Source organism: Anopheles nili, chromosome 2 (genome assembly GCF_943737925.1).
Source record: "Anopheles nili chromosome 2, idAnoNiliSN_F5_01, whole genome shotgun sequence".
In the NCBI taxonomy this organism is placed as follows: domain Eukaryota; kingdom Metazoa; phylum Arthropoda; class Insecta; order Diptera; family Culicidae; genus Anopheles; species Anopheles nili.
This window is the reverse complement of record NC_071291.1, coordinates 18,679,354-18,695,314: the sequence shown is the minus strand read 5'-3', so window position 1 is coordinate 18,695,314 and position 15,961 is coordinate 18,679,354. Positions and strand designations below refer to the sequence as shown.

Genomic DNA, 15,961 nt, shown 5'->3' with positions numbered 1-15,961 from the left:
TGAAAAGAAAACTACGACCGGAAAAACACCACTAGACGTTCGTGCCACATGATGCCAATAATCAGCAGCTGTCCATCCGAAAAAGGTTCGCCTGTTTTTTTTTGCGTTGCAGCCAACGCAATCCCTCTTTGTTTTAACGCGCAAAAACTCCTCTCCAGGACGGCCCCAGACCGCAGGTCACCGTCCTACCACAAGGGGGTTTCAATTGCGATCTACACCAGACTCTCGCGAGATTTCCGCCCCGTCGGGACGAAAGGAAAAACCACGGGAAAACCTTGAGAAACGGGAGGGGAATAACAAAACAACAAATAACACGCCATAGCTCGCCGTAAAGAAAAGCGAGTGCGCGCGAAATGGAAACTTATTTTGCGTCATTTTACGCCCGCGTAGAAAAGCGAAAAGTGGTCCATAGCGCAAGGCGGAAAACGCGCGATCGGGAACGCGTGATCGTGCACGCAAGGTGCGACCGTTAGTGCGAAAGAGCACGCGCACAAGTCGAACGAGCGAGATAGCACGAAAACAAAGCGAGCATCATGGCCAACTGCGACTGCCGGACGATAACTCATGCCCATTGCGTTAAGGGATGGGGGGTTGAGTTTGCGATTGGGGTTGGTGGGGTGCGTGCGTGGACGCCATCATCTTTGTTTGGTTCCGCAGACTCGTGTTCGACAAACGTGTCTGACGTGCCGGCGGGTTGTACTGCGCTGCGGCTGGTGACTTAGTAGTTGTGATGACAGCTTCGACTACTATGTACTAATTAACGATGGACGCGTTTGGCAGATAAGTGACCCAACGGTTTCGTAGCGTGACGCTCCGATTGGGGTTTCCTATGTGTCCTTCCTTGTTGAGCGAACCATGGGCCCTGGGATGGAGACGCGTCGGGACGAGATATTAAAAGGAACAAAATACCGCGCGTCAGTGGCGCGACTGTGAGCGATTGAGTTTAAAATTCCCATCGAGCTAACCGCAGGAAAAGACATCTTTATACTTGTCTTTCTTCGATATTGTAACGAACGAATTGAAATAGACGTGGCTTATCAGTCGAAGCACCTAAATGAGCGATAAACACCAGCAGTTATGGGCCTCTATCAGCTTTATGCAACGCTTCCTTAGAGCGATTGCAAGGTCAGATTGCTACGTATTAACGGGTTCGCTGCAATCGTACCAAAATCACCTTGAAACCCACGTTGGTACGATGACGCCTGACCGGTAGGATGCTAGAGGCATACAGTAGTCAGCACACCTCATCGATTATTTCCCAGCCATTTGCAATATTTGCGACATCCGGTACCGGGTTGCACCTTGAACCCGCCAGCGTCGCCATAGGAAGATTGAGAAAATTTTCCAACAATATTTCCCCGGCGAGCTCTTTGTTCACGGGTGTCGTTTTCAGGGAAAACCAAGGTTCGACTGATGTACCGTGTGGGAGAGGCGATTTTTCCTCCCCATCTCGCTAAAGAAAGCCATTGTTTGTGGGTTTTTGTTTGCTGCTCACATGTCGACAAGCGGCGCTGTTTTACTTTGTTCCAGTTTAAACGCGACCCAATACGTTTCGAAATCTAGCTTATTAAAAGCAGCTCCTTAACGAGCAATTAGGAGGTGGTTTTACTTGGAGAGATAGACTCCTTCCAACGTCTGTCGTCGGTTTCGTGATTGTGGGGGGATTTTTCTTTTCTAGAACGTCTCTAGTGCGTCGCTGCTTTCCCGCTGGCTCGTCCTTCATGTCGCGTGCCGACTGAGCACATCGCCATTCGTCCGATAAATCGGACCACGCGCTCGTCGTGGTCTATTTGCGCCAAAAAAAACCCCACGGCAGCCATAACCGCACGTCACCGGTGGGTCAGGTGTTACGCTTTTCACCTTTTTCCCACCACAGTGTCGTCGATCGTACGCACCAGATTGAACGCCGAAAGGTCCAACGGTTACCAGGCGCGTTTGCGACTCGTTTGGCAACGGTTTTACGCGTGTACCCGTGCGCGATCGCACGTTGGCGTGATCCGGAAAAGATGCTCTACGGCGCGCCGGGAATCGATGGTCCGCGAACCGTTTTGGCCGTGTGGTGCATTTTCGTTCGAGAATGCGAGTTATGCCACATAAATGCACACCACAAAACACCCAACGCGGGCGCATTGTTAATGAGAATGGACGAACGCGGTTCGCATGGGCGCTGTCATGCGACACGGCTCACGGAATGTTACGCATTCGCGCGCGGGTGGTTATTTTTTTTTTTCGATGTGGACAAAACTGCACGAAGGGACGAACATTTCTTTAAGGGGTTGTTTCGATTCCGTTCGCGAACCTGCCCACACCATTGCCGGCATAAAGCCATGCAAAAGATGTGCCTGTGTTTTTCTTTCACGGTACAATTGTGCGCTTGATGGGGAGATTTCTTTGTATAAGATTTAGTTTATTTTCAAATCCTAACGCGCGTGTAAGATTAATCTGCTAGTGGTGCCCGATCAATGTCGACGGGGTTATTAGGTCCGATCATCCATGCACGAGATACAATAGAAGTCAATAATCAAACACCAACCAAACATCACGAGAATACAAACACATCCCATTTCACGTTCGTTCTGATGCTACCATCCTTGAATTTAAATCACGTCAGGAGAGACATAAATCATCTTCAAACATAGCTGGGAACGTGCTTTTTTTTGTCTGTATAGTGGTAAAAGTGCTACTCCTATAATAGTGGCTATGATCTGTTAAAAACTGTCGTACCGTCGGTATCACTATGGGGGGGGGTTGTAGAATCAGTAATCACGAAATGAAACCACGTACGTTGATTGAAACGAACCGACAACGAGGATGGTAATTGTTTTCTTTTCAACCCCATCAGGGCACAGCTACAGTTAAAACAGTGATGAAATCATTCCAACCCGGATGAGCAAAACACGCTCAGCCGGACGGAAGCTAGGTGTATGTAATCTTATGCTCGTTCTACATTATCACTTATCTTACGGCGGTAGTAAATGTGACGCAACCCGATTGGCAATGCAATTAGAGAGATTCAATAACCGCGGTGCATGTGCTATCTGATCGATCGTATGTAAAAGATCCGCTATTTACGCCTATAGTAACTTGTGGTGTGATGCATTGCGCTAACGAAGCGGCTGAGTGAAGGAGCTAATATTTCAAATAGATTAGTCTTGCTGAATGATTCTTTGATTCATGTTCGTACACCTGGCCACCGGTTTCACGGTAATTTTAGCTAATTCGGCCTTCACCGATGAGAGTCCTTACGACGAGAGTGTGTCAGATTCACAATAGACAATAGTGTACAACCCTACGGTATAAAACGTTACGGTTTGGCATTTTTTTAATTGCAAGAAAGTTTAAGATTTTAGCACAATTACACAACACGTCCAAAACACGAAATTTATATAGTACTGCGGAAGAGATGATGAAAGTATTAGCTAGAACGTTAGATTAAAATGAACGGTGCTTCGCTATTATCATCACGAACGTGCTAAATTTTACCTAAAGGTAACATTATGTCAGTTAGTTGTCGATTTTTTTAAGTGTTTGTTTTCATGTTTAGATCAACTTTTGTCCCACCATTCCGTTGACAATGAACGAAACAAGATACTGTACTGTGAAAGTGCCGTTTCCGACCATCTAACATAAAAAAAAACTTGCACCAGTGGCATCCTGCTTAAGCTAAATTCATATCACCATACCTTATAACGTATATTTTTGTTAAAGCATATCCTTGCACAAGCAACTGAAAGGACCATCAAAGGAACCAAGTTTAAGAACTGCTGCGTCAGACATTTTGTTTCCGCGTAGCTTTCAGTGCACCATAACTGTTTTATCCTAGCATAAACCTAAACCTAACCGCTAAGTCAAACAACAGCCTTATTTCAATTTAAATTTCCTTCTCCAAAAGGAATGCCGGCGGACCGGTGGTTTACCGATCGCCTTTAGTAGCTTCTGCAGTAGCTCTGCTTCCCACGTCGCCAGTGTGAGTAGATTTTCGCCTAAATTTGAGGGAATTTGATTTGTTATTGTTGGAAGATACACGTTCATAGACACAGAGATAGAGAGAGACAGCGAAAAGAAGAAATGGAAAAGGACACATTTCCGCACAAGTGATCAATTCCATCGTAAGGAGATTGTGCTGGTTTCGGTGCTTGATTAGTTTTGTCACACGTTTAGCAGTCTTAAGAAAGATTAGCATACACGTTCTACTATTGTGCCGATATATCTACTGCGACCAATAAGATCATTGTCTCGGGGGGTGAAAAAATCGTTTTTGGCGGAAAAACTCGTATCAATTTCTAACTTAAAGTTACACTAGCTTTCGTTTAGAGAGCACGTTTAAGGCTGATGTGTTCTACAAACTCATTGCAATCGCTCACAGCTTATAGAGATTTCGAAAAGAGTTGTCGTTGAATTTGGCCGTCTGGTTAGCAACTACTAGCATCTTTTATTCGAACCAATCGTCTGCGTTGGGAGACGTTAGAAGCTGTGTGTAAACTTGCCGTCCAGGAGCGTGGTGAAGAGTTCTACGTTGAGTAAACATCAATATCGAATGTGACGAATGGCTTCTACGAGGATGCGATCATGCGAAAAATGTGTGATGGAAAAGCTTTACCAAGGCAATGCACTGAAGCAAACGGTTAGTTGGCGCTTTCGGGTTTCAAGCCGGTGGCGTTGGATGACGCACTGACACTGGCGGAGCGCTGGAAAATACCTAGGGCACGTTTGCGACAGACGGAAAGGCGACGCGAGCGGAAGGGGCTCTTTCTACCACCGCCGTTACTACCAGCAGTGTTTCCGGTGCCGACAGTTGCCAGCGAGCAGCCGGACTTGTCCACTTCCAAGTCCGGACCTGCGTCGAACTGCGTTCGTTGGCGACGAATCGGAAACCTGCCGCTGGTAGTACCGACCGGTTCTAGCATTGCCGAGCCCAGCGAGTACTGCCGAAGCAAATGCTATTCTCATTGACCTAGATTACCCTGGACGTACTGCAGTCCAGAGCACAGGTGCAGCATGATGATGCTCAGTGCTTGGACCCGTTCTTCGGACTGACCCGCCAGAAAGGCCGATCTTGTGCCATCGTGTTGCTGCTCCACTGCAGACTTCGCTTTTCCATCGGCGATATCTAGCAAGTCCCGGTCGGGACAGCCGAACGAAAACAGTAGAAAGAAAAGGAGAAAAAAATTAAGATTAAAATTACGCCTATAGTATGTTTGTGTAATTGGGTTATCTTATGAAAAATTGAATCGAATATTGAGCATGCAGATGAACAAGTTTTTTTAATGGCCAAACGAAAACACAGGCTATAATTGTATTTAAACAAATTAAGGCTTGTGAAATGGTGTTCTCATGTATGATGCGTTGGAAAAAGTACAATGAAACAATAAACCAAAACATACTTTCACAAACATCAACTAAAGCCGGGTGTACATTTATTGCAGCTTAACTTATTGCGCGCCGTTGCCTTTATAAGTTTATCACAATGCACTTCGTCAATGATGATCTTTTGATCGTTAAAAAAATTTGATTCGAATGTCCTAAGTAACATGCCATGGTACGGATTGATCACAACGCTTACATTTCTCCTTCTCCTCAAAGCCTTTCTAAAGTTATTGCTCTACACGTCACATTGAATATCAGTGGTTAAAACTAGGATTCTCTCGACCTACCTTTACTGTTTGGGTTAGCACCTCCGACACTACTACCACTACTACTACTACTGTCCTTGGTCGCGTTCAGCACAGACTGGTTGATGGTTTCGTAATCCAGCGCTATGTGCAGTTTGGAAAGCTGCAAAGAGAGTGCAGGGTATGGATTGAGTACGGCGCACCGGGGATGCACTAGTACCACTGCCGGAGCTCACCAGCTTGTTGATCTTCTCCGTTCGCACGTCAGGCTCGCATTCGCCGTACATGGTCTTGCTGGTGCTCTTCGCCAGCGCCATCAGCGTGTCGGACGGGCCGTACTCGATCAGGGGAGCCGTCAAATCGACGAGTTGCTCCATGTTCAGTTCGCCGACGTCTTCGGGCAAGCTTTCGAGACGCTGCGTCACCAGCAGGAAAGGATTCGCATTCACGTTGGCCAGCGATTGTTTGCGTGGCGTGTGCTGCGGTGTCGGTGGTAGGCTTTTGCTGCTCGGATTCAACCCGGCCATCGTCGGGATCGAGAGGTTGTTGGCCGAATTGACGCGCTTCAGGCCTTGCACCAGCAGGTCGCTAAAACTCTGGCGATGAGTTTCGAGCTTCGATTTCGGCACCATCTGTTGCTCCTCGACTATGTCCACAAAGTCCTCCACCTCTATTGTGGGAGATTCGGGCTCGGTTAGTTTGAATTCCGGCTGTAACACACCCGCACCGGATGATCCACCGGGAGTTGTCGCCGACGACGAGGACGACGGCCGATCGGCCGCCGCCGCCGTGGCTGCTTCGTTAGCGGTGCATATGGTAGAGCTTTGACACTTGTTGATGCACTTTTTGTGGCAGCACATAGCACAATCACGACACTGCACGGCGTCCTTCAGCCATATTTTCTTCCCGCAGTAATCACACTGCGTCGTGCGGTGGAAATGCGTTCGGATGAAATCGTGCTGCTGCTGCTGCTGTGGTTGCGGTTGCTGAACTTGAACTGTTGCGGTTGCGGAGCCCATTCCAGCGGATTTCCCATCCAGTACACCATCCATTCGATCGTCATCCAACCTATCAGCCGACCCTCGACTGATGGTGATCAGCTTCTGCTTCTTTCCATCCGCATTCGTCATTTTGCTGCCCGAAGAACTGCCAAGACTGATCGCGCTTCCGTTCCACACGAAAGACAGCAGCACATCACCATAGCAGTAGTTCTGATCGAATCCTGACTGCATGGAAAGCGGATGGTTCGAGCTGAAAGGAGACAGACGCAAACGTTTAGGTAATGCGCCTGACGCATCAGAACGTGACTGTGCAGCCACGAAATGCACTCACACATCGATTGCTTCCGGAGGCAGCAAGGGATACTTTTTCAAGTGATGGCCCAGGTGAGATTCGTTGCACTCCAGCAGAATACTGTTGATCGGGATGTTGAGATAACCCAGCAGTCTATTTTCGTCACTGTTCTTACCGAACACGCTCAAATTAAGGTAGGAGTAGTTTTCCATCAACTGGAAGGTGCACGGATCATCCAACCGGATAAATGAATTGAATTCCGCGTCGATGGACGAATGTTGAGGGTAGCCGTCCACGTTCGCTTTCGTCTTTCCTGCGCCACTACCTGACGGATCGGAGAAGCTACTCCTGGGCGTTGGTTCTAGCGGGCTCACTGGTGCAATGGACGCCTTTTTCACTGGCGTCGTGCCTGGAGTGTTCGAGTGGCTTGACTCACCGCCACTGTTATCCTTTGAGTTACGGCGCACAAGCTTTCTCTCGCGTAGTCCCGTACTACTGCCGCTACTGACAGTACCTCCGATTTGCACCGCCTCCACGTTTTTCACAAAGGTGATGTTTAAGTTAGGATCTATCTCTTCGAAATCAGCCTCGATATCGTCCAGCAGGGCATCGTTTTTGATCTGTCCCGGAACTAACCGCTCGATACGCAACACAAACATCGGCCGATTAAGGGCCTTAATCACCTTCGGCACCTGGCTGATGTTGGTCACGCGCTTGCCCTGTATCGACAGCAGCACGTCACCCCGCCGTAGGTCAGCCTTCGAAGCTGGCGTGTTCGGTATGACGGCGTCGATCAGCACGGTCTGTTCCATCTGCTTGAACACGATCCCAAACTGCTGGTTCTTGGCCTTGTGAATTTCGACATCCAGTGACACGATCATGACGTTTTGATCCTCTTGCTGACGTGCCACTACCCATGGCATGTGTGCCAACGTAAGCGTACAGTAGACGTGGGACAACGTACGTATCGGAGCGTTTAGTCGCGATATCTCCGCGATTGTCACTTCCAGCGTACCGTTCGGAATGATTTCGTTCATATCGTAATCCTCTTCCACGCGGTGGAAAAATGGTTTATATCTGCAAACGTAGATGGAGAGAACACATTCATGATAGTCAAGATTAGCCTCTAGTAAAAAGGATATTCCTTACCTTAGTTTGTAATTGGGAAGCGTGTGCTTTCTACGGATCGCCTTTCTTATTTGGTTCGAGATGAGGCTAGTAATGTTGGACTGCATCTGGCGACCCTGGAAGTGCGATTGCACGTCCAGTTCCACCTTCGGATCGTTGATAAAACTTAGCGACCAGTGTGTGTACGGCTTGCGGGTGAACTGTAACCGCGCCAAACCGGACACTTGCTTCACGCGTAACGCCAACGAGCCTTTCTTTCCCAACACCATGTCAGCGTCGATCGTCAGCCGGAAGTTACCCTCGTAATGCAGGTCCAGCAGCACGTCCAAACTCTCGATGTGTCCTTCGTCCGGGTGCAGATCGACGGCATGCAAGCGGAAGTTTTTTATCTCCGGAAACTGGCTACCCAAATCGAGATCTCGGATCTGTAAAGACAAGGAAAAATTGACGACAGCTGGCACAAATGCATCTAGACGCTTTAGCTGGTTTTCCGTACCGTAAGCTTGTCAAACAGCTTGCCCGTCGTCGTCTTACTTATCAGCTCATCCAGCTCCAGTGATAGCTTCCGATGGAACCACTTGCGTACGCGATTAGACTGCCGCAGCTCGAAGTACAGAAATTGCAGTATCAGATTGATCGCCATTATTGTGGATTTGCTCTCCTGATCGGGCGCCTTGATGTTTTCCAGCAACGTCTGTAGCAAGCGAGCGGAAGGCAAAAGGGAAACTCAGTGAATCCAATTAGAAACACGCAACACAAATTGCTCGTATGTGCACGCTGGAAACGCTAACTATCCTAGCGACAACGATTGTAATCACTAGGCACAATGTAACAGCCGCCCTGACGACAGGACTCTAACTCTTACGCTCCATCTATCTCTCTCGCTCGCGCTTGCTTCCTTATCAGGGATAACCCACGCAACGATAATGCCCCAGCAACCCAGCAGGATATCTTCTTCCACGTGGCGTGAGTCAGTTTTGTTTGCGCTCAACTTAACCACCGAACGAGGATTTACCACCAGCATCTATGCTTAGGAAACGGGCTACGTGTGATTTCAAAAAAGGACGTGCAATTTGAAAAGGTGCGGCAAAAAAAAAGCACACAGATTTACGCGTGGGTTTCGTGCTGGCAAGCAGTTCGTGAATGCTGAATTCCAAAAATAACTCTACGGAAATTAATCACACGTCATGTTGGTGGCACCCACCGGACCTGCTGGGGTTGGATTTACACCAACTTTACAAACATTTTCGCATGGCGTGGGAGCCAACAAGGTGAAATATTGCACGCAGTTTTGTTCTAAAGTTGCAAAACATTCGCCTGAAAGAACCTTCAACACCGCTGGCCGTCTAAATACGCCCATGTCCCTGAGAAAGCTTGCCTGAAGTTTCCCTCCCAAAGACACCCTTCTGGGAAGAAGCCACTTTTATCTGAGGGCATCTTTTGATTTTGATGCTGTTTTTTTTTTCGCTTCAGATTTTTCTTTGAATTCTCCCACACAGACGCCCCCAGACGCTCTCGTCTAAAGAAGCCCGCCGTGCTATCGGATGGCTTCGGGCAGCTCGCCAAGGACACGCGCGTCATGAAGCTCACATTTTCCGGGAAGCAACATGTTTGCTTTCCGCTGACCCGTTTGAACGCCTCCGGAAATTCTTGCGCCTAATGCCACGGCAGCGGCTGCCGTTGTTCACGAGTGACGGTAATTAATTAGGACGGGCTCAGTGAATTATCTCCGTTATGAAATTTGTGCTCGAAGGCTCAATTCGGATGAAAAGATCGCTTTGCTGGTTGACGAAACAATACGCGGGCAAACACAGGAGAAAGATCAATACGGCAAGGGGGTGGTTCTCGCTTGGCGTCGCCTGATGTTGGCCGGCGCTTTTCAGGCGCAATGTTGCGCACGTTTGCTCATCACTAATTCAGCCCGCCCGTGGGCATGATGAACTTGTTCACGGTAGCGCGATAAATTACCGCCAAGCGCATGAGTGCGTCGAGTCAATCGAATTAGTTACACGTGAACTGTTGAACCGTCAGTTAATCTTTATTTTTTATTTTCCGCAGTCGAATATCTTTAATTTGAACGATTGTTCAAACAAAAAAAAGAGAGAAATAATATCCCCCCCCCCCCTTTCGCATCGAATCAATCATTGAGCGGATTATTGCAGAACTGCCTTCCCTAGTTAAATTTCGACAGTTTCTTGAACATCTTCAAGACGATAATGAGGAAACAGGTAGTCCCGACGCCGATCGCCAGAATGATCGACGTACTGACGGCAATCTTCGTAACCTTGCCGTCAGCGTTGACGACACACTGCTGCAGTTTGTTAAACGCGGCCTTCACCACGGTGCAGCTGCATTTCGACATATGTTCGATAGAGGCAGTCGACTGCTTTACATCCTCTGCTTTATGCTCTGGAATACGCACTGATTCGCTCAGTGTTTGCGTATATTCGAACCCAAAGCTAAAACCAACGCAACTCGCCTGCTTGAAGAGTACTTCGTAGAATGATTTGGCATCTTTCCGATCTATCGTACCACAGCGCTCTAGGTCCACGCGAATGTTCTCCAGGAACAGGTCCACGCACCCGCTCTGCAGGTTCACCCACGCACGGAACTGGACGACGTGCTTGAGACCGCAGAATATGGTCACCTCTGCTTCGACGATGCTGGACGAGTTTTGCTGCAGTTGTGACTGTACGCGAACGGAAATGCAGCTATCGGTTTCTACAATTTTTTTAAACGTTTCGGGAAGTTTTTCGTGCCCAGCGAGCTTACTGTCCATGTCGTACACGCGTTTGGGTATGATGAGTGAAACATTCGCCGGTGTATCGACCACAACTCGAAGGAAGCAAATGTGCGATGAAGCAGCCGTCGGTTTGGTGAGCGATGGCGGTTTGTTGACCGATGACTGTATGCTGTTGTCGATGTTCATCCCAAAGCCACGGCAGGACACCATCGATAGATGTAGCAGTGTGAGCAAAGCCCACAATCTCTGCGTGGCGTGCAAAGTCATCGCACCAATCGGAGGTCTGAAGCATGGAATGCTCGAATCTGAACTAATGTTGCACCTCTCGATAAAATTCGTGATCGTGCGTGGATCCAACTTGTGCTAGATGGTAAAATAATTGATAGCAAACATACGACATCATTTGTCTACAAACACACATTACCGATTGCAGCAATGCCTGTTCCTTTACTTCCTATCCGTTGCACAATGCGCTTTACATTTGTATGTTAGGTGCGAGAGTTCAACCTTAAAAAAAAGCGTGTTCTTGTGAAAGCACATTAAAGAGCGGCCAAAACGTTCAAGAATAAAGATATGCTTTCGACCATGAGCTTACAGCTAGCGGGAATATGTGTGACATTTTTTGCCCATGCCTCTGGCACGAAATTGATATAATTTACACCCCTGCGGCATTCATCGGTCCGCCTCATGGGCACATAAGGTTCCTTTCGAACGACTACCCCTTACTGGCGGCCATCGTTTCGAAACCACTTCGGAAGAAAAGGGTAAGATGGAAATCGTTAAATTTCCAGCAGCAGAAACGAAAACGTCCTTCGTGCGACATCTCACCGCCATAAAACCAAAGTGATAATGAGCCGGACTTTGAGCAGCAGAAGGCGACAGGAAATAAACTCAACCCAACACCTCACCGTGGACGGCTAGAACTAGTGAGAGAGAACGAGACAAGCATAACGGGGGAGGGCAGAAAAAACACGCCGTAACATTAAATCTGCTTTCCGCTCCACTGGGAAGGGAGCAATTCCCGCAGGTCCTTCCGGATGGAATGGCGAGACGGCGGCAGAAATTCAAATTATGAACGATGTAAATGAGCGAAGCGACCAAACTGCCGCTCGCATAAATGATGTGTCCCGTTTTTAATGATGTTTGTCGAACTGGAGCTGCAATGTTTGTGAGAGCTTTCGGAAATTCTGTGAATTCGACTGGGGTTCGCATTCGCAGCGCAACAACGCAACAACGCCAGCTAGCAACGGTCGGTTCGTGAAACTGCACCTGACAAAAAGCCCCCAGAGCTAGGCTAGGTTATGTAAGACAGAACCACGCATCTTTCTCTATGACGTCAGGAAGGTGTTCAACCTGCGAACCCAGCAAAGGACAGCGATAAAGTTGCGGATTTACCATACCACCCGATGGTTCGCGATGGTGTCACCGCTATTAAAAAGCAATCACGAATGAACCAAGTACCTGCCGGCATCCAACTACAATTCAAGAAAATTAATGCCCTTTGCATTATCCACCATGACTAGGTGCGGAATTCGAAAAGAAAAGGCTTTGCGATATTAGTGAAGAAGAAAAAAAACACACCATTACGCTGGCAAAGCTCCTGTCGTGAATAACAAAAGCTGAAGGATATTCTCAATCCTTTCGAATGGAAAAATGAACTCGCTCGCCCTGCTTCCTAAAGGACGGGAGGACGCAACAATGCAGCAACTCCAGACGATGGAGATGATTTTCTGTGGAGAGAAAGGGGGATCTGTGCACCGGCGGAGCAGCGGCTTTAATCTGCTGGTACCTGAGGGGGATTTATTAATTTTAGATTGAAAACTCCTTTCATTCCATTCCGTTTTGTTCAGCATATTTTCCAATTCATGCATCAGCTAAATTGAGCAACCGGGACGCTCTCCGAACCAACAGTGCCTCCTCCTTCATCGCAACTAGGACGACAGATTTTGCGTCCATCAGGCCCATAACACCGTGGGACGGTGATGGTCGAAAAGGTTTGAAAAAAATCAATCACATCCCATCGGTTTGAACCATAAATTGTTATACAAGAAATCGAAATATTAAAGAGTATGTTTCATACTTTGTTTTGCTAAGCAAACTGATTTGCGAGAATTTTTATTATGCAACATGTTAAATTGAATTTGATATTATATGTTACACCTTCTGCATCGACTGTACAACAACATCCAGCATAAAATAAGCTCTTATACATTCCTAGGAATTATGGGTGGAGGCGCCTGGTGCTGCTCAATGTTCTAAGACCATTTTGTCAAGGGATACATCCTTACCAATGAATTACCACTGGTTAGAATAACATCCGACTAAACATTCGTGTGAATTGACAAAAAAAAAACATAGTAATCGTAAACCTTTCTGTTAATACTTATACGTAGAATCATGACTTTTATGTACAACAACAACTTTCGAAGTGATCCGACGCAAATCACTACAAAATTCCGTCGCAAAATATTAATGACCGCGGTTCGTTCTTAGCCGCCCCACTGTGCGTTGGCACACCGTTGGCAAGTAGTAGCTTTTAACAGGATGAGTCGACTCATTCATCCGTTCAGCCGTACCCATTCGTACTTCTTGATAACCTATGCCCGCTCCCAGGGTGGGTGTGGTTTTAGCGAAACTTATTTGTTTTTTTTTCCCATCGCCTTTTTGCTTTAATCTCATCCCAAGGAATTCGTCGACTCGGCTCAACACACGGTCTCGTGTGCAAAGTTTGACCGTGTTTTTAGCCATACCAAAACGACGAGTTTCGTCGCACGATTGAACGGCACACATGGGTTGGTCTTATCACCCGAGCACAAGCCACCGCCGTGTGACAATGAGATGAGATTCACTCGACTGCTGGTTCACCACCATTTTCCTCGGTTTGTGTTCCGTTTGGCTGGGATTTGTCAGAAATTTCCAACCAACCGCGTGGCATGATAAAAACATTCTTTCGTCCAACTTTTCACCACCGGGTTTGCGCGGGGGCGGAAAAACCCTTGGCCCATATCGGACGGGCAGGAAATATGCGAAAGGCGAAAGGCAAAAGTTCTCGAACCCTTCTCGAGGGACGGTGGCACGGTGCGCACCCGGAGCAACGAGATTTAAAGCCGTCCTGTTGATCAGTTGCCGGTGGAGTCCGGTGTTGAATATAAATTAGCATAAATATTTGCTCGCTCCTTCTCCGCAGATGATGCGGCGCGCGGCCCCGCGTTCAGCAGTACGGATTATTCGGCATATGTTCTTTGAACTTTCGCGCCACACCCGCACAGGGAACGGACCGGATTCGGATTACTTTTTGTTGGCTTTCCATTACGAATTCCGCGATTCTAAATTAAATTGCAAAACTGAATAAACAGAATAAATTTTGCGCACGCCGGCACGGAACCTAAACGCCGCGTGTCCTCTACAGAGACACTCGGGGCGCATGAAAGTGAGTGTTTGACTGGCACATGGCGACGATAGTGCCACTTTTACATGAGTCCAAGTGGCACGTATCCAAAAGGACCACTCCGCAAATGCTTCACTTTAAACCCATGATGACGTCGCAGCACCGGCGTACGTGCAAAATCGATCCCGGGCTTCATTAAATCGCAACGAGCTCCACGTGGCTAAACTCCACCCTAACGCCCTTGCAGTGTGTGGCGTTACCCGCGGGCCCTTTTAACAGGTTCATATTCATAATTCACATCGCAGCAGCCTGAGAGAAAGTAACCGCAAGTAACTTTTTTGTTTCTGCTCCCGACCGACGAAAGAAAAACGGACGCAACTTTTGGTAAGAGCACACACATCCAAGGGCGGTTCTGAAACAACGGTTGTAATGCTCAAGCTGTGTAATTCGTCATGCTGTGGGGAGTACCACGTATGATCCCGAAATCCCGAGCTTCTAATTCATATCCAAGCAATGGGTACATCGTAAAGCTAACGATCCACAAATCCAACCGAAAAAGCAACGCAATCGACGGTGACTGATCAAATTAAGACCTTCGGGCGTTTTGGAAGAAGACAAGCTAAAAGATCCTTTCGAGGGCAGTAACAAATCTGCCCAGGGACAGCGTTTTACAGGCAACAAACAAGCAAAGAAGATATGGAAGACGAAAAAAAAACACACCGTTTAGATTCCAGGGATCCGAATGAGCTTGCTTACAACGTGCAATCAGGAGGACAATCAGCATCGAACCAATGTGCCGTCATTCAACCGGAACGGACCCGGCGGCGACGAGTGCGATACCGAAAATATGTGTGTCTTCACGACGCTCACGCGGAGCAGTAAAACCCAATCCATCAACCTCCCCAGCAGGCACTAGGCCTCCGGTGTAAGGGCGGCGAAAGTAGGTCACGAGTTTTCGTGCGTGTTTTTCCTCGACGAACGTCCGCCACTGCCGCCGATAAAAGCGTGCTTTTGCGCGCACCACTTTCCGGTCCGATGGCTCTCTCTGTCCCTGTCCCTGGGACAGAAGAGGGTTCCAAGAAACCCGAAACGAAAGCTCGCTCCGCTGGGTCGAGGGAAACCCCGCGAAAAAACTGGTCCGGAAATAGGGAATCCTAAATAGTCGTCGGTTACTCACGTCAGGCAGAACGTATCGCTCGCTGAAGGCCGACTTTCGTTGGTCCTCCTCCTGTTGGTCCAGTTCCGGCAGCCGGAAGTACCGCACGAACGCGTAGTACTGGATCAGCAGCATCACGACGGCGCCGATCACGCACGACATCAGGCAAAACAGCAGCAGGTTGACGAAGTCCATTGTTTCCGGCGTGAAAGCACCGCCGTGCCGAGGCCGTGCACTTGGTATGCAAGAAAAAGCAACGATGCACGCGATGCGACCTGGTGCGATTGTGTGGTGGAAAATTACGGTGACCTTTGGTAGGGCGGCTCGCAATGGTAGCAGGCGCGCCCGTTCCGGTTGCTAGGGCCGGTAACTTCACTCTTGATTTCAATTTCGCATGGGTGACGCGAGACGACTGGCTTCTAATCACACGGCCTTTTTTTTTTATTCGATGACAGCGTGCCAGCGGTGCTTCGATGCCGAGGCTACATTACGCGCACTATGGCCATGATGGCGACACGATATTGGCGGGTTTATTGGATGCAATTTGGTAAACCACGTTCAGCGTACACATCATTAATTTAGCACCATTTCACACCCGTTTCGTTACCAGGCTGCTGGCCACGTTGGATCACTGATGCGTC

The 15,961-nt window shown here is 48.2% G+C and overlaps 1 protein-coding gene across 1 annotated transcript; it reads right to left on the bottom strand.

The window, feature by feature from the left end:
• Positions 1-4,843: 4,843 nt before the first annotated feature.
• LOC128731734 (PDZ domain-containing protein 8) lies at positions 4,844-15,515 on the bottom strand. The gene is made up of 7 exons (XM_053824867.1): positions 15,342-15,515; positions 8,530-8,727; positions 8,055-8,458; positions 6,945-7,982; positions 5,849-6,863; positions 5,655-5,775; positions 4,844-5,110 (listed from the first exon to the last, which is right to left on the bottom strand). Exons 1-7 carry the CDS (start codon positions 15,513-15,515, stop codon positions 4,947-4,949), a joined length of 3,114 nt encoding a protein of 1,037 aa, XP_053680842.1. The 3' UTR covers positions 4,844-4,946.
• Between the last annotated feature and the right edge of the window lie 446 nt (positions 15,516-15,961).